Source organism: Petromyzon marinus, unplaced genomic scaffold, assembly GCF_048934315.1.
Source record: "Petromyzon marinus isolate PM22_M1 ecotype Great Lakes invasive population unplaced genomic scaffold, UKy_Petmar_22M1.pri1.0 PM_G_Scaffold_15, whole genome shotgun sequence".
In the NCBI taxonomy this organism is placed as follows: Eukaryota; Metazoa; Chordata; class Hyperoartia; order Petromyzontiformes; family Petromyzontidae; genus Petromyzon; species Petromyzon marinus.
In genome coordinates, this window is record NW_027422706.1 from 3,696,947 (window position 1) to 3,715,637 (window position 18,691).

Sequence of the window (18,691 nt, forward strand, 5' to 3'; positions counted from 1 at the left end):
CGGGAGACAAAGGCGGTCGGGCGTGGTGCTGGCCACCCACCCCCTCGTGTACCGTTCCGGCCTTCATAGGTGCTCGCTAACAGCACTTGACCCTACAGTCTGTTAAGGCTACAAGGGGGATCTTTGTCGTTGTGTGTATACGCCGATGTTGACTCTAGACGTGAGTACTGGGCAATGCATCCCAGGAATGTGAAACTTTAATCCACACAACTCGGCGGAAACCATCGCCTATTTGCCAGAGCTTAAGCCACCCCTTGCTAAGGGGCGTGTTGAGTCAACAGGGCTGAGTCAACAACTTCGCCTCCTGAGCCCTGAACAAAGACGCTGGCTGTAGTCAAGTCGCGTGCTGGCTGGCTTTTTACTGGACTGCTGCTGCTGCTGCTCCACCATTGCTGTGGCTGTGTTGCTGCCACTGACACCTCCTCAGCCAAGCCCTCTCATCCTCACCTCCTCCTCCGCCTGTGTGGGTGAGTGAGAGCAAGAATGAAATTGCAGTTCATATAGGTAGGCTAAGAATTTACCCTGGTGTTTACTTTACATTTTACCGAGCAATACAGTATTGTAATTAATCAATACATACAGTGTATAGTTTATACAGTACGCTACTGTAAATTGCTGTGTTTTGCTAAATTATCAGCATTCTTTAAGACTCCTGGGTAGGCTAAGGCCATCTTCGACTTACGATATTTTTTGACCTACGATGGGGTTCGTCGTAACGCATCTCCGTCGTAAGTCGGGGACTACCATGTACATTTAATCGATGTACAGATAATTTATACATTTTTAAAAGTGTATTGTCTTCCTTTTCTTCACGTTGAACGTATCGTGTCTTTGTAGTGATTGTCCTCATGTTCTGACCCCGTGCCCTTCCTCGACGTTTGTGTAAGAGAGCTTCATAGCTCGTCGGGGTGAAAACCTTCATCTGTATTTCTAAAACACCTCCAGGATACTTGCCGACGAGGCAGAAAGCTGAAATTGGCTTCCCAGACAGCTTTTAGTACACAAACAACAGGGAGAAAACCCGAACGCCGCGTGAGATTGTACTCAACACGCTTTTATTGAACTCACTCTGTTGTTGTTGTGTCCTCAAATCTTGTAACTCAATTTTAACCCACTTCCAAATGTGGTATCGACTGCAAACTTAGTATACTTGTGTCATACTGATGACAATACGATATTCAATCATTAAAAATATATTTTTAAACATTCATTTTTATACGTCATCTTTCGGCTTGGGTCTAATTGTCCACGCTCAACTGACGCTGGCTGTAATTGCCCACGGTCCCCTTTACATTGTGGCAAGCTTCGGGGCCACTTCCTGGAGTCGTGGAGTTCTTCCATTACTAGTACGGTACATTTGAATAAAGCGTTTTAAAAGTTTTTTTTCAATATTACTTATTCCATTGTAAGGCCTTCAAATCTCCCTCCCATCCTTCCCCCTCCTGCCTCTCCATCTCCTCCGCCCCTTCTTCCTCCCCTCTTCCTCCCCCCTTTCCTCCTCTCCTAGCCAAGTGAAGGAAGCCCCCACCCCACCCCCCCGGTCCGACCATCCGCCCGGCCCCCACCCCGATGGAGGCTTTCTCCACCACCACCGCCTGCTTCGTGGCGTTGCTGGCATCTCTGCTTGGCGCTCTTTGTGACCACCCCCTCGTCCTGCCCCTTGGCGGTGAGTAGCAAACACCCCCCCTCTCCCAGCTGATACCCCCTCTACAACACTACACCCACCAATCGCCCACCAAAGTCTATCAACTAAACGATGTCTTTATCTTACCAAGGAAGCCCCACTCAGCTGCTCTGTCGCTCTTTTTCAGAAGCCGCCTTTTCCTGTCACAAATGGGACACAACTGGACACAATGGGACACAATGGGACACTGGGACACACTGGGACACAATGGGACACAACAGGGCTCAATGGGACACAACTGGACACAATGGGACACTGGGACACAATGGGACACAACAGGGCTCAATGGGACACAACTGGACACAATGGGACACAACGGGACACAATGGGACACAGCAGGACACAATGGGACACAACAGGGCTCAATGGGACACAACTGGACACAATGGGACACAACGGGACACAATGGGACACAGCGGGACACAATGGGACACAATGGGACATAGCGGGACACAATGGGACACAACTGGACACAATGGGACACAACTGGACACAATGGGACCCAATGGGACACAATGGGACATTGGGACACAATGGGACACAACAGGGCTCAATGGGACACAACTGGACACAATGGGACATTGGGACACAATGGGACACTGGGACACAATGGGGTCTCTCTGAGTCTATGGATCTCTATAGGGCTCTCTGAGCCTGGGTCTACAAGAGTCTCTGGGTCTGAGTCTCCGTGGATCTCTTTGAGTCTCTGTGGGTGCCTATGAGTCTACGTGAGTCTCTATGGGTCTTTGAGTCTCTACAACTTTCTATGGGTCTCCGAGTGTCTGTGAGTCTCTGAGTCTGGATCTGTATGGATATCTATGAGCCATCTCCTTCTTCCCTATGGCTGATGTCAATTCCAGAGCAACAACTACAATTTCACATGCAGGTGGCCAAGCCCAGATAACCACGTCAGGAGCAGTCACAGAGTTGTGTATCATCATCGCTAATGTAACCGCTATGGGCTTGATTGTAACGAACCGCACGTATAATTATCCAACGGAGTTAATGATGACCTTAGATTGGACCCATAGACTCACGTGACTGCACAGTAGGCAATGCCCACCAGTGGAGTAATCAATTCAGGGTACAGGGCACCTATTCAGATTCAGATGGACGCTGTATGGGGATTGAGCAGTGAGGTGCTGTGGGACGTTGGGTCGATCGGTGTGCACCTGGTCACCATTGCAGAAGCACAAATGCTCCTCAGAACACTTGGAAATAACGAGTTGCCGTGCAACGACCCTCTGGTGTCCCTCGGTGGTGGAATCACTCGATCCTCAGGAGGAGGGCAGAACACAACGCGGAGTATCCACTCGTCGCCTCCGATCTCGTCTGTTGTGGTTGTCTGTATTCAACGGCCTGTCCCCTCGTTATGGCCACGGCAGGAGAGGGATATGGCGAGCCGGTGACACTGTGATGTCTCCTACTTCGTATTTGTGGATCGGGCAGTGGGTCGTTGTAGGTTATTACGGTGTCTGGGTGTCTGTTCTGGATGACCGCAGTTGCACCACTGACGGAGAGTTCTTATTATTTTACATTTGCTGCATTGTCAGGTATCCGCTTCTTCTTCTTCTGCTGCTGCTGCTGCCACGGTTTGTTAACCCGTTGATCTCTTGCAGTTACTCAGCCTCCGTCCATCACCCGGCAATCGCGGGTGGATTACATCGTGGACCCACGGGACAACATTGTGGTGGAGTGTGAGGCACACGGCAACCCAACGCCCAAGTACGCTCCCCACCTCCCTCCATCCCTCCGTCCCAACCTCCATCCCCTCCCTCCGTCCCTCCCTCCCGACTTAGCCCTCCCTCCCCACCTCCCTCCACCCCTTCCTCCCTCCATCTCTTATTAACTCTCTCCCTCCCTTCTCTCCCCTCCCCCTCCCTCCCTTCCCGTTTGTGCTGCAGGTTCTGGTGGAGCAAAGATGGCCGGAGCTTTGACCCGGACAGCAACCCCCACGTGAGGCGGCATGGGAAAAGTTCGGGCACCTTCACTGTAGACATGGCGGCGGTGGTGGCGGCGTCCGCGGATTACGGCGATGACAGCATCACCGTGGAGGCCTATGAGGGGGTCTACCGCTGCTCGGCGGAGAACCGGGCCGGCACGGCACTCACCGCAAACATCACCGTGCGGCTGGCGCGTGAGTGAGGGGGGGGGGATGATGCCACGCTTGGACCGTGAACTACCACTCACACACACAGAGTGCTAACCGTTGCACCACCACTCCCCACACACACACACACACAGTGTGCTAACCGCTGCACCACCGCTCCCCACACACACAGTGCGCTAACTGCTACACTACTGCTCCCCACACACAAAGTGCGCTGTCCCTCTGGCTGCACTTAGTCAGGTTTAATTAGACAACAACCAACGACTGTTACTGAACCCGTCCTGGGCCCTCCCCTAGGTCGACTCAGTCTCAAACGAGTATCTAATGCGAAATGTAAAAACATTACCATTGGGGAGACAAAGGCGGCCCGGGTGCAGTGCTGACCACCAACCCTGTCGTGTGCCACGTCGGCCTTCACAGGTGATGCTGCTCGCCGACAGCACTTGCCCCAATGGTCTGTTTGAGGCTACACGGGGAGTCTTTGCCTGTATCCTGCAGGTGCTCCCCTGTGGCCCCGTGAGCTGCTTCAACCCATCATGGCCACCGAGGGCTCCCCGGCCGTGCTGCGCTGCCACCCTCCCCACGGCTTTCCTCCTCCCACCGTCTTCTGGTTGGACGGCTGTGAGTGGCACTGTGGCTATGAGATGTTGACTACCTCGCCTGATACGCAGGAGGGCGTGGGTTCGATCCCGACCCTGATGACGCGTGCTGCATACTTGCAGTTTGCGTGCGACTCTCTCTCCCATCGTGTTGTTTGCATTGTTGGTTGTTGTAACTCGCTGACCCCGTGCCCATACTGGACATCCGTGTTCTTCTGCTTCCGTACGGCTGGTGATGTGGATGCAGAGCAACAGCTACAATGTCACATTCGGGTGGTCATGCCAGACGACCCCGTCGACAGGGAGTAGCGGAGTGGTGAATCATCTCTGTGATGTCTCCATGGTCTATGTGTTTATACGGGTCTCTAGGGGTGTCTCTGGGTCTCCTGAGTCTCTGTGCATCTCTGTGAGTCTGGATATCTATGGGTATCCACGAGTCTGCTTTTTTCGTGTGGCTGCTGGTGTCGATGCCAAAAAAGGAGACGTCCGCGACGTCTCCTTCGTATTTGCGGATCGGGCGTTCGCGTCATCCTACGTTGTTACGGTGTCTGTCGTGGATGACCGCAGTTGCACACCACTACTGGAGAGTTGTTCATCTTCCATCTGCGCATCATCAAGTATCCGCATCCGCTGCTTCCACGGTTTGTGCGGTGGACCCCTAATAAAGATTCCGATCTCCTTAATTCCCCCCCCGCCCACCCCCCCGACTGCCCACCGCCCTTACCCCCGGGATGGCGCTGCAGCCATGGAGAAAGTGCCGCTGGATGCGCGAGTGTCGCAGGGCTTGGACGGGGACCTCTACTTCGCCAACGTGCTTCCGAGCGACCGGGGTGACTACGTGTGCTACGCTCGCTACCCGCACACGGGGACCATCCAGTACAAGCAGCCGCTCCGGCTGGTCGTCAAACCCGGTGAGTGGCGACGGCGTGGTGGCGGCGGTGGCGAACGCGGGGAAGTGCGTGTGTGTACGTGTGTGTGTGTGTACGTGTGTGTGTGTACGTGTGTGTGCGTACATGCATGTGTGTAAGTTTGTGTATGTGGGGTGCGGTGGCATAGCGGTTATCGCTACGCTGCGCCATGAACCCGGGCAACACCAGTGACGATTATCTGAAATGAGTACCTGGTCCGGTGCGTAAAAAGATCGCCACTGGGGAGACAAAGGCGGCCGGGCGTGGTGTTGGCCACCCACCCCCTCGTGTGCCATGCCGGCCTTCATAGGTGCTCGCTAACAGCATTTGCCCCTACAGTCTGTGAAGGCTATATGGGGGATCTCTGTCTTTGTGTTAAAGTGGCAGGTTAGTGCCTGCAACAGACTGTCGGGGGCAAGTGCTGTTAGCGAGCACCTATGAAGGTCGGCATGGCAGACAAGAGGGTGGGTGGCCATCACCAGGCCCGACCGCCTTTGTCTCCCCAGTGGCGATGTTTACACATCATACCAGGTACTCATTTGAGGCTGAGTCGACCTAGGGAAGGCCCATGACCGGTTCAGATAATCATCACCGGTGTTGCCCTACAGCGGGAATCAAACTCAGGTCATGGCCAGGTTTGTAGCACAGTGTAGCGCTAACCACCGTGCCACCGCTCCCCACGCATGCGTGGATGCACGCAGAGCGTCCGTCAAAGAGCCGGCCAGTGTTCCTGGAGCCTGTGGGCGAGACGAGCACCAAGATGGTCCTCTCTGGGGAAACGCTGCTGCTGACGTGCATCACACAAGGGCTGTACGTATACACGCATGCACACATACACACACACATGTACACACGTACACGCACACCCACACAAGTGCAACAACAACAACCGCCATTCGCCACTAAGTGGCGGTGACATCACCACGGCGCTTGTGCCAGGCCGTGTGCACGTCGAGGCCACGTGAAGTGTCGAACGCCCGCTAGCAGGAGGTCTCGGGGCAGACCCAGGTGCCATGCGTCGACTGACTGAGATGACTGGCTGATGCACCGCCTGTGGCCCCTACTGTGAGCCCACAGTTGCCTAAATACCAGAGAGGTCCAGGTGGTACCGGTCCAGATCCCAACAGAGGAGTGGCGCTCTCTCCTCCGCATTGAGCGTTTGAACATTCCACGTGTCTCTTTGCTGTTTCTGGAGGAACCCCAAGGGTAAGGATGCAGCCTCGTGGCTCTGCAATTTGTTGTTTAGCCAGGAGACGTCATAGACGCCTGTCCCCCTGGGGCCTCCGGCACAATCTTCATTCTATATGTTGCACATGGTTCAGTGGTAGTTGAATTGAAGGTGGAGGGGTTACCAGCTCCTCGCGCTCGTCCAGAGCCTGCATTTGGCCGCTGTTTGGGCTATAAGCGCCGTGAGGGAATAGCCGATTTGCAATTGGCCTTCCCTCCATGGCGTTGCTCACATCCACCGCAGTGTTACCGTCCGGCACCGCTGAAGAGGCAGGGGTTTTTTTTTTCCAGACTACACTATACACTACATACTACACTTTACACTACTGTACACTACCCTAGTTCCACACACGTGCGCGCGTTGCGTGTGCACTCCCCGTGTGTGTGCACGCAGCCCCACGCCGGAGGTGAGCTGGAGCAAGTGGGGTGGGGCGGTGTCGTCGAAGGAAGCCGCCGCCCTCGCCGCCGCCCTCGCCGCCGTCTCCGGCACAGCGCTGGCCATCCGCAACGCGTCGGAGTCCGATGGCGGCGACTACCGATGCCGCGCCGTCAACAGCGAGGGCGTGGCGCTGCACACCGTCACGGTCACCGTGGAATGTGTGTGCACGTGTGTGCCTGCGTGTGTGCGCATGGCGGAGTGGTGGTTTTGGTGTTAGCGCAACTCCGCTATGAACCCAGCAGCTCGAGTTTCCGATTCGCCTCCTCACTGTCGGCCACTACCGCCAACGACGATTATCTAAACTGGTCCTGGGCCTCGCCTAGGTCTACTCGGCCTCAAATGAGTACCTGGTGCGGCATGTAAATATCGCCACTGGGGAGACAAAGGCGGCCGGGTACGGTGCTGGCCACCCACCCCCTTGTGTGCCATGTCGGCCTTCAGAGTTGCTCACAAACAGCACTTGCCTCAACAGTTTGTTAAAGTCTATGCAAGGGGGTCTTTGTTATTTGGGTGCCACGATGGCTATGAGATGTTAACTACCTTGCCTGGTATTCAGGAGGTCGTGGGTTAGATCCCAACCCTGACGATGCCTGCTGATGTATATTCAGAGTTTGCGTCTATCATCATCATCATCACAGTGGCTAGGAGATGTTAACTACCTCGACTGGTACACAGGAGGTCGTGGGTTTGATCCCGATCCTGACACCGGCTGCGTATTTGGAGTTTACGGTGTCTCTTTACCCGTGCTCGCTGTGGCGCATTCGGTTCTAGCCTACTTCAAGGCTCACCTTTATTGCTGCCACTGTTATACTTTTTGGTCAGCCAAGTCACGGTCATCTATAGCGTGGGTCGAGTCAACACCGAGGCGATTTCAGAGGGTCGCTCCGTCTTTAAGTTTTAGAAACGCTTCCCCTGCCTGCTTTCACACCACAGCATCTATCTGCACCACACGATGTGCTCACATTATACCCCAGGACGTCCCCTTTGTCCCGACGCTCACACCTGAGGCTACGGGTTCCCGAACACACGCACAAGCACAGCACCCTTAGGGCACGTTTAGCCTCAGCCGGCGTTCACCACCCGATGTCGGGCTGCGTTCACAAGAAAGGCAACTTGGAGGTGCCAACCCCGGCCTGCCACCGCAGTCCGAGGAGAAAGAGAGCCGCCGCCTGCTGGTTCCTCACCACGACAGGGGGGCGACGTCAGAGGCAACCTCTCTGCTGCTCCTCTGTACAGTCTGCCCCCCCCACCGGGTGACCACCGACAAATCACAGGGACCGTTACTTAGGGCCCTGGGTGCATTACCGACATCTGTATTGTTTTTATGTTACCAATAACCCACGGTCCACGCTGAGCTGCTGCTGACAGCTGGGGATGCTTGGAGGTTTTGGGGGGACTGCTCCTGTTCCCGCTGCTGGCTGGAGCCTTGTGAGCAGACACACAGCTGGGGTCTTCCTCCATTCTCCCTCCGCTGTCTGGTGCGGGTGGGGTGGTCCCTATTTATAGGAAGCTGGCCACACTAATGGTGATTGGCACCTTGCTTTGTTAATTTTCATCAGACGCCTTTCCCTATTACAGGTGGACCCCCACCCTCTTTCTTGTTCTGCCTTGACACTTATTGGTGCCATGTGACAGTCACGTGGATTTTTTCGTTCAAGAGCCAGGTCGCCTGTGAAAAAGAGCTACATAGCTCAGCGGACCTTACCTGGTAACTACAAATAGTTACAAAAATGTGTCGTCTAGTTTACAAGCATGGGACATTGTCTAATCCCTCCTTCTCCCCCCCCCCTGCCTCCTCCTCCTCCTCGTGCTTTCCCGGCCACTGCAGCCAAGCCGTACTGGACCGCTCCAGTGCCAGAGAACCGTGACTACGCCCTATGGGACACCGTTGAGCTCACGTGCCGTGCAAGTGGAATCCCCACACCGACCATCCGATGGTTCATCAACGGCGTGCCCATCGATGGTGAGACACGAGGGGGCGTGTGAATAGGGGGGGGCGGCCAGCATCACCTGCTCAGCCACTTGCCCCACCTATGCACTTGCTCACCCACTCGAATTTTTCTCGTCCACACACTCACAGCCGATCACATGCTCACTCAACCGCTTGTCCACCGACTTACACGTGCACACGCCTCATCCACTCGCATGCTCACGCTCGCAGTCGATTGTCAACCGATCACTCGGTCAACGAATCACAACAAATCACACACTCGGTCAACCAATCACACGCTTACTCACCCGCTCACTCATCCGCTATGTGCACACACTCACCCAGCTAGTCGCGCACTCACTCAGCCAAATCACAGAACTTACCGAATTGAGCCAGATAATGCCATATTGTGCTAAATTCATCCTACCAAACAATGACATATCATGCTAAGACCATTCCAAATCGTGGCAAATCGTGCCAAGACCACGCCAAACTGTGCCGGGTGTCGTACCGCCGTGCGATGGAGCAGAAGCCCCCGAGGTGCTAGGACGGCGGGTGGACGGCGACTCCCTGACGCTGACCTGGCTGGAGGAGGAAGACACTGGTGTATACCAGTGTGAGGCCTCAAACCGGCACGGCACCATCCTGGCTAATGCATACGTCAACGTGCTGGGTGAGCGGGGGGTTGTGGGTAACGCACCGCCGCATGTAGCCAACTATGATAGTCGGAGATGCGGGGGAAAGACAACTGAGTCTCTGTGCGAGTCTATGGTCTCTGTGTAAGTTTATAGGTTGCTGTGTGAGTCTGTGCGTCTGTGTCAGTCTGTGGGTCTCTGTGAGAGTCTGAGTTTCTGTGTAAGTCTATGGGTCTCTGTGGGAATCTGTGTGGTCTATCGGTCTGTGTGATTCCGTAGGTCTCTGTGAGTCTGTGGGTCTCTGTGTGAGTCTGTAAGTCACTGTGTAAGTCTATCGGTTTCTGTGAAAGTCTATCGGTTTCTGTGTAAGTCTGCGTCTCCATGAGTCAATGAGTTTCTGTGTAAGTCTATGGGTCTCTGTGGGATTCTGTGTGGTCTATCGGTCTGTGTGATTATGTGGGTCTCTGTAAGTCTGTGGGTTTCTGTGTGAGTCTGAGTTTCTGTATAAGTCTATGAGCCTCTGTGAGTCTGTGGGATTCTGTGTGAGTCTATCGGTCTGTGTGATTCTGTGGGTCTCTCTGTGATTCTGTGAGTCTATAGGTATCTGTATGAGTTTGTGGGTCTCTGTGTGAGTCAAGAGCCGAATGGCTCACAGGGCTATACCAAATAAATAAACTGAATGAGTTTCTGTGTGAGTCTATGGGTCTCTGTATGAGTCTATGTGTGTCTGTGTGAGTCTATGGGGCTGTATGATGATATCCTTTCATACCACCGTGCTACGTAAGGAGGATGAGGGGGGCTCCTCCCACAAGCGTCGCTCCTCCCCGGCTTCGTCTTCACTCTTCTCGCCATCACCACCATCCTCTCTCTTGCTAAACCCTGCATCTCCTCCTCCATGTCCTCCTTCTCTGCCACCTCTCTAGTCTCGGTTCGACTTTGTAACATCTCGCTCCTCAACTTCGCTCATCTTCGCTTTCCAACTCCGTCTTCTCGGTCCCCATATTTATTCCTCTCGTGTTGGTTCCCCCCCTTCAAACCCTCCCCCTCCCTCCCCCTCCACATTCCACTTCCTGTATTCTGGGCTTCTCCACCCTTCCTCCGCACTCCCATTCAGTGTGTCCCTCTGCTCTTCCTCCCCTCCTTACATTTGCTAATTCGCTCTCCTCATTCTCCAATCTCTCTCTCACTTCCCTCCTGAATCTTCTGTCGTCAACTCCTGCCACCCCCCCCCCCCCCAAGATCTCCTCCTCCTTCACCTGTTAGCATCTCTGCTGCGGTTCCACAACATTTCTCTAACTCAGCAACCCCCCTCCCTCCCTCACCTCCCCCCTGCTCCCTATCTCTGCCACCCCCCATCCCGCCCTCCCCACCTCTCCCACAGCCGTGCCCCCACGGATGCTGTCGGAGCCAGACACGCTGTACACGGCGACAGAGGGCCAGGTCATGTACATGGAATGTGCAGTATTTGGGTTACCGCGCCCCAACATCATCTGGTGAGACCGACGCTGGCCTGGCTACTTTACTCTCTCATTAACTAAACAGTCTTTTTTTTATTTTATCAGCTAAGACCCCACTGAGCTACCATTTATCTCTTTTCAGAAGTCATCTGTCTGTCACAAATGATAGCTCGATGAAGTGGCTTATCTTCACGTGGAAACTTATAGCAGCCAAATACTCTAAACCTCCACGTTGATTCTGAATGTGGAGGGATAACCAGAGAACCCGGAGAAAAATCGACATAACTATGGGGAGAACATGCAAACTTCATATATACAGACCGCCCATAAAGACCCAGAGAGACCCATAATACTCTAAATGCATGATGTTGATGTAGAGGGGAAAACACCACATAACCTGGAGACTAATCCACGTAACCACCACGGGGAGAAAGAGAGAAACGCAGACTACACATAGACAACAGGAACCATCAGGGTCGGGATCCAACACACGACCTCCTGTATACCAGGCGAGGCTTTTTCAAGCAATACGACTCATGCCACCGAAATAAACCACTCGGACACTCAGTCCTCTATAACGCTGAGTATTTAATAGATAAGTGACTACAGAAAAATATGCAAGCTCAATGATATAGCCGTGGCCTTAAGAAAATATGGGAACACACTGGCATTAGAACAAAAATGTTTACTCTCCAAGAACTTAACAGTATGTGGAAAACATCGGCAAAACCAGACGGCCATCTACCAGTCTGGAAAGACAAAGTCGCAGCAGACCAAACAACATATCAATAAACAATAATTCTACCAGTGATACATCAGAACAATTACCAGTGGGTGCTCTTCATGAGGTAGCCCCTGGGAGTCATGCCCCCGCATAGACTGACTTGAGAACTTTGAGTTTAACATCAAATGGCAATTTCCCCTCTTGAAATCACGCCCCTTCTCGTGAATATGAATTACGGTCAATGCAACCAGACCCTGGGTGGATGTAGAACCTAAGCTTTTGGACCAGAATGCCGGATGTTATATCCACGTAAGGTGTTTGCTACTTCTTGCAAGGACCCACATTTTAACTAACTTAGTTCGGACAAAGGGCCTATGTCCCGTGAAGGTCTCACGTGCGATGTCACTTATTTATACATTTATAGGCATGAGAATGATAAGAGGCACATTATAAATAGACCACTCGTTAAATTATTTCCTCGTGCAATAATGGGGTAAAGTGTGCTTTTGTGAAGGTCCTTATGTGCTGTGCAGTACATCAATGCACGTGTACACCAGCATGCGATATTGAGTCGGGCCTGTAGGTGGGTGGCAGGGTTATTGAGTAACCTGACCTCTATACCAGTCACGTGGTTAATGGCGACTCGGTTGAGAATTTCTGTGTGACCCACGTGCTGTTGCATTTTACAGGTAAAGGACCAAAATGTTGTTTTGAATTGGTAGTTTGTGATACATTCAATTGGAGGGGGTTTAGCACTATGCACTGTAAAGGATGACTTACTGTAGTTAATACTGGTAATTATCTAACCCTAATACTGTCTATTCCATAACCATGCCATTGCACCCAGAATATGGCTTCTTGTAATGATATTAAGAATAGAACACCTGTACAGAAGTAAGTTATACAATGGTGACAAGCACAATACATACAGTACAGATAATGGGTGTAAGATATCAATATAAGTGGATGGTTTAGATGGACATACAGCTTAGGATTAAGGTAATATTCGAATAGTGAAATGTAAAGGTTATGAATGAATACAAAGATGGTTTATCAGCAGTGGAATTGGGTTGAAGGGAAACTGTTATTGAGTAACCTGACCTGTACACTAGTCACGTGGTTAATGGTGACTCGGTTGAAATCTGCTGTGTGTGCTACATGTGCTGTTGCATTTCACAGATTACCACAATAAATGTGTTGCCCTCGATTTGGAGCACCTGCCCACATCCTTCATTTCGAATGTGTAAAAGATGCCTCCCTTCCGAGACCCCAACTCTGCTGGAAGGAGTGAAGGCCCTGTCTTAATGAGCTCAACATAAATGTAGTATAATTATGAATCGAATATTAACTATGTATTGATTATCAAAAAGGGGTACACATCCAACAATAGCCAGGTTGCTTCTGAAAAAGAGCTATATAGCTCAGTGACGCCTTACCTGGTAAAATAAACATTGTTTTGTTTAGTTGCTTGGTAGTCAAGACTCCCCCCCCCCTCCCTCTCTGCTTACGCCGCGCACCGCCAGGTTTAAGGGTGAGGACAGCGGACCCCTGCTGAGCAAGCGTTACCAAACCTTTGCCAACGGCACGCTGCTCATCTCGAACCTGTTGCGTACCGACTCCGATACGTACACGTGCTTTGCGATGAACAAGCTGCACTACGACCAGCTCCAGGCACGCCTCTTCGTCGAAGGTTAGAAAAAGCAATCCAGCAGGGGTCTTCTCGACCACGTTCATGCCCTAACTTCTCTCGCTTGCGAAAACGTGGATCCCCTAAATGGAACATCTTTGCCGGTTATAAACATTTAGGCTGGCTTGCCTATCATTCGCCGCTTTCTTCCCCCCCCCCCCCCATTGGTAAACTGCCCCCTACAGTCGCCAGCAACAGCTCGGAGCCGGGAGCGGTGCCACACGGTGACCTGGCGTGGCCCAGCGCCACGCCACGCATGCTGGACGGCGGTGGCAGCGGCCTCTGGAGCTCCATCACCACCGCCACTGCCACCACCACCGCTGCCACCACCACTGTAACAGTCGCCGCAACCGCTGCTACAACCACCGATAGCACCACCACAACCACTCGGCACCGCTACTACGGCGTGAGCACACCATCACCACGCACGCCAGCCAGCATCGGAAGTGCCAATGCTGATGATGGTGAGTCCCTCTCCTCCCTCTCGCCATAACCGCAGTGATGCCAAAATCTTAACTACCTTGCCTGGTATACAGGAGTTTGTGGATTCAATCCTGACCCTGACGATGCCTGTATGTTTATTGTTTGATTGTCTCTGTCCCTGTGGTTGCGTGCATTTCCTACGCAATTGGAAGAAAATTTGTGGATAAAGTCCACGATGTTTTTCATTTACCGAACAGCTTAAATAGAGCCAGATGGATCGTTGTGCAAAAGATGGTGATGGCTTGTAAAGTCTCCAGGAGGGTTCATTTATCAGGTAGATAGATGGTGGCTGCTGATTATGAAAGACAAAACAATCCCACGGGGTCAGCACTGCACTCTGCCAGGAGGGTTACCAAGGGCAGTAAAATATGTCTGGTCCAGTTTTTTTTAATGGAGATGAAAATTCATAGGTTGTGGCATGGGCAACTATAACGTTCGCTGTTGCTGGACTTTTCTCTGCTCTCGTGACCCCCCCCCCCCCCCAGTCCGCTCCTCGTCAGAAGAGGAGACAGCCGCCATGACTAAGAGCCCCTTCATCAGTTCCATGATTGGCGTGGTGGCGTTGCTTACGTTGGTGACGTTCGTGGTGTCCGTTGCGTGGTGGGGCAGGAAGCGGCAGCAACAACTGCGCCTGCAAGCCCCCTTGGTGAGCGGGAGTGGCACTGTGACTGTAAATCAAGTCTCATGGCAATATAATACCAGAGATCAGCAACTGAAAAATCCCATACACCCAGACTTGTTTTGTATGTAGGAACATTCATTTATCCTTCACGTCTTTAGGTATCTCGTCTGTTTTAATCTCCCTGCCATGGTCGTCAGCCTCCGAGCCCCTCCGCACCCTAGCCCCGTGGTGACCGTTCTCTCCCCTTATACCTCATCCTCCAATGAATCCAAATCCTCCAACTTCACACACTCCGTGATCCTCTTGCCTTCAGAGAGCATGCCGGCGCTAGTCCTGGATGATTCACTGGTGGAAGCGGGCAAGTGGGACGGGGCTATACGTATGTATACTCGTGTATGTTGAAGTTATTTCGCACTCCTGTACGGTGCCAACGGCGCTAATCGGAGGAGTGGGGGAAGGACAACAAATCTGGCTGTTGCCTGATGAAACTGGTTGTAATTACTGGCGAAACATCATACTCAGATTGTAAATGTTGTGGCTTGGCTCTCCAACAAACCGGTGTGCTGTGTTGAGTTGGCTGTGTCGGGTGGTGACGGGGTTTTAACGACACATTTATATATTTACACGATCTAACCCAAAAAAAACCCTCTATGAATGACGACAAATTAAACACAAGAAGCAGTTTTAAAGAAATTAGTTTTCCATGCAGATGATTTAAAAGTGCTTTTGTGTTTTGAAATCGTTCATGTTTACAGCAGAGTAGTGATGTTCACAGGTGAGGTCAGGGAGAAGTCACGTCACTGGGCAGGGTCAGGGAGCAATCAAACGCTGGGTGACTGTGAGTGCAGTGAGCCACCAATCACGAATTATATTGACAGCTGCTGAAAATAAACGTGAGACAAAACACAAAATTGCTCATTGTGTTTAGTTTGTTGTCCTTCCCCCTCACCTCTGATTAGCGTGGTTGGCTATGCATGGTACAAAATAAGTTCAACAGAGACCCGTAGACTCACCACACAGACCCGTAGACGCACCACACCTACCCGTACACTCACCAAACAGAGACCCATATACTCACCAATCAGAGACCCATAGACTTACCAAACAAGAGACCCATAGACTCACCAATCAGAGACCCATACACTCATCACACAGAGACCCATAGACTCACCAATCAGAGACCCATAGACCCGCACACAGAGACCCTTAGGCTCACCACACTGACCCATACAGGTGTAATAAGTGGCTCCGACACGATAGGAACTTAAGTCGTTTATTAATAAATCTTCGGTACAGCTTAGATGTCTCTTGTCTCTCTCACTACGGAATGATCGCCACCCAGGCGGCTTCACTGCCCCGTGCCACGTGGCGCTCACCGCTCCCTAGCGTGCCGCTGGCTGACGGCGCGCTAGGGAGCGGTTGAGCGGCTGGAGGTCGAGCCGCCACGTGGCCGATGGAGATGATGGGGCAGCACGACGGGGAGCTCCTCTTGATTCTTCACACCGACCCCGCACCTCGCACTGGCCCCCGCTTATAAACGCTCCCCGGCGACTAAACCCCGCCTCTGGCCACGCCCCTCATGGAACCTTCGGGAACATTCCAGAGGCTTCCCGGGTGGCTCCGCCCCTTCACCTTTGCTCTAGATGTAAACCCTTACCCCAGATAAACCATAACTGCATAGCAAACAACGCCCCACTCTCATTACAGAGGCATGATGTTTTTTTTTACTTAAGTGAACATTTCAATTATATGAAACAAAAACATTCCAACCCAACGGTCACATTACACCATATTAAGGTGATTACTGTGAGAATGAAGGAACGGAAATGTTGCAAAATTCTTAACATAAATGATACGGGACGAACACCATTAAAACGACGGCTAGATGATAACTACCTCGCCTGGTGTGCAGGACATCATCTGCTCGATCCTGACCCCGATAACTGCTGTATATTTGAAGTTTGCGTGTCTCCCTGTGATCGCGTGGATTTTTCTTCGGGTCTTCCGATTTTTCTCTCTACAGTTAGAATTAATGTTCATGCTTTTAGAGTATTTGGCTGATATGAATTTCCACATCATGATGATAAACTACTTCGTTGAGCTATCATTTGTGCTCAGGTCACTGGGGGAACCGCTTTCCGCACTCCTGGCACGCGTACCGCTCGTCACCGGGGGTGCTCGCCGTATTCTCATCTCCTGCCAAGGCACGAACGGGCGGGATGGGCGGTGAAAGAGGGAGCGTTGTCTGGGCGCATTGTGCCCGCACGTGGCTTCCCATCAGCGTTGGGCTGAAGGTTAAATTATATAGTCGTGGGTTTGTGTTTGGGTTAGATGGCGTGACTATATAAATGTGTTGTTGAACCCGCCGCCACCCGACACAGCCAATCAGTAAGGTTTAGTGTCACGTAAACAGAACGTGCCAGTTCGTTACTGATGCAGCACACCGGTTGTGTGTTGGAGAACGCTGGACTCGTTGAGTTTTCGCAAATTTGCCAGTTGCTGGACGTGTGCCAATTCTCCCGCGTTGCGACCAACCGCCATACCCCAAAACTCCCCAAGTATTTGCGAGGGTCCAACGTGCCCACTGACCACCTGACAATGGGGAGGTGTGGCACAGTGTCGCAGTCATCTCGCCCCGAACCCGCTAGCGTACGTTTATACTTCGTACGTACTCCATAATAGAGGTTAGTTTTTGGATTAGCTCGCATCTTCCTCTTATCTATAAACGTCTACGCACGCATGCGCCTGCGAGGGATTTGGCTCTCGAACCGTGGGGTTGACATCGAAAAAAATGTGCCAGCCAGCACGCCCTAAGCCCCACGGTGGGAATAGGCAATTCCTTTTTCATGTCCGTCACCTTTCAATTAGTCATATTAGCGATTTCATGGGATTTCGCTATATTAATTTAGTTATTGTGCGACATCGACCGTACCAACTCACGCCAATTGTTTGGGGGGGGGGGGGGGGGGGGGGTCGGACCCCGCCAAGTGTTGTGCGTTCAGTGGAGCTCACACCGGACATTTTCTTTTACGTGTTTAACATGCAATAAATATACACATAGCGCTGCGGCTATTTCTTCACAGTCTAATGTCCTCTTCCCCCCCCCCCCCCCCCCCCACACGATGCGTGCAGTTACTGCTATAAAGTCCTTAGATATTAATATTATTACAGCGCTTACATAGTATTATTGTGGCTCGGGCGGGGGCATGGTGGGGGGGGGGGGGGGGGCGGGGGGGGGGGCGGCCCAGCCCCCAGCCTGGCAATGTGGGGATCATCATAAACCATTGGGCTGTCTATAAATGGATCACCGTGTTATTTTTATTATCATTCAATATTACAGGTGTAGTGAGTCGCAGACATTGTTCCTTTGTAGAGGCAACACATTTATTTGTAACACACAACACAAAGGGGTAACTGGCCCCTTCACCAGATACAGCCTAGGGTGGTGACCACCCAGCTAACCACTCTATACAGAGGAGTTACTGCTACGAAAGGTCGGGCCTCACTCGGGTCCGCGACCACGTGTTTGCCTCGTAAGACGTAGAGCTTCCAGCTTGAGACGCAGAGCTTCAAGCTGGTGGACGTGGAGCTTCAGCTTGTAGAATGCAGCGACCCCGGTCCCTCTCAGGGACCCGCCTTATATCCCCCCACGGGTCGGGGCCGCTCCGCCCCTGGCCCCGCCCACCTTCTAACTCCCCCCCAGATCCCTCTCGAAAGCTCTCCCCGGACACGCGATCGCCTCCTCGTCCCCCCACCTGGGGGCCTCTCTGTGAACACTCTAGATCGTGTGTCTGCAGGGTCAACCAGAGTGCCATGGCCCGAGGCAACCCTGTCCTTGGGCTGACACTCTCCTGCTCCCCCTTGTGGGAGACTGCACTGCGCGCTATGTGTCGTGCCTGTGCTATCCCAGCTCTCACCAAGACCCGCTAGGGCTGCTACGACACCCACCACGGGTGTACGCGATGACAATGCATCGCACGCCACAGCCCTTCTGGGCCGGAACAATAGTGACATCCCCCGATGTCGCTACACAGGCGGTCTCCACCACTTTACTACGATCCATGTTCACAATGTTTATATAATGCCACCATAGATTGATTTAGGACAAAGGAACTTGATTTAGGAGGCATCTTCTGACGTAACTCCGAAAACATTTCAACAGTTAGTCTGGTTTCTGATGTGACTT

The 18,691-nt window shown here is 52.4% G+C and overlaps 1 protein-coding gene across 1 annotated transcript; it reads left to right on the top strand.

Annotated features, from left to right (window-relative positions):
• Positions 1-274: 274 nt before the first annotated feature.
• LOC142910700 (neuronal cell adhesion molecule-like) lies at positions 275-15,803 on the top strand. Its single transcript, XM_076060096.1, has 14 exons — positions 275-467; positions 1,508-1,666; positions 3,304-3,409; positions 3,589-3,821; positions 4,293-4,415; positions 5,137-5,304; positions 6,003-6,111; positions 6,923-7,125; positions 8,796-8,930; positions 9,427-9,570; positions 10,914-11,025; positions 13,237-13,403; positions 13,586-13,864; positions 14,369-15,803. The coding sequence occupies exons 2-14, from the start codon at positions 1,570-1,572 to the stop codon at positions 14,632-14,634; spliced, it is 2,142 nt and encodes a 713-aa protein (XP_075916211.1). The 5' UTR covers positions 275-467; positions 1,508-1,569; the 3' UTR covers positions 14,635-15,803.
• The last annotated feature ends 2,888 nt before the right edge of the window (positions 15,804-18,691 follow it).

Coding starts and splice junctions, on each gene's coding strand:
- LOC142910700 (XM_076060096.1), top strand. CDS start 1,570: ATGGAGGCTTTCTCCACCACCACCGCCTGCTTCGTGGCGTTGCTGGCA. Junction 1,667..3,303: donor CCTCGTCCTGCCCCTTGGCG/GTGAGTAGCAAA, acceptor GATCTCTTGCAG/TTACTCAGCCTCCGTCCATC. Junction 3,410..3,588: donor CACGGCAACCCAACGCCCAA/GTACGCTCCCCA, acceptor TTTGTGCTGCAG/GTTCTGGTGGAGCAAAGATG.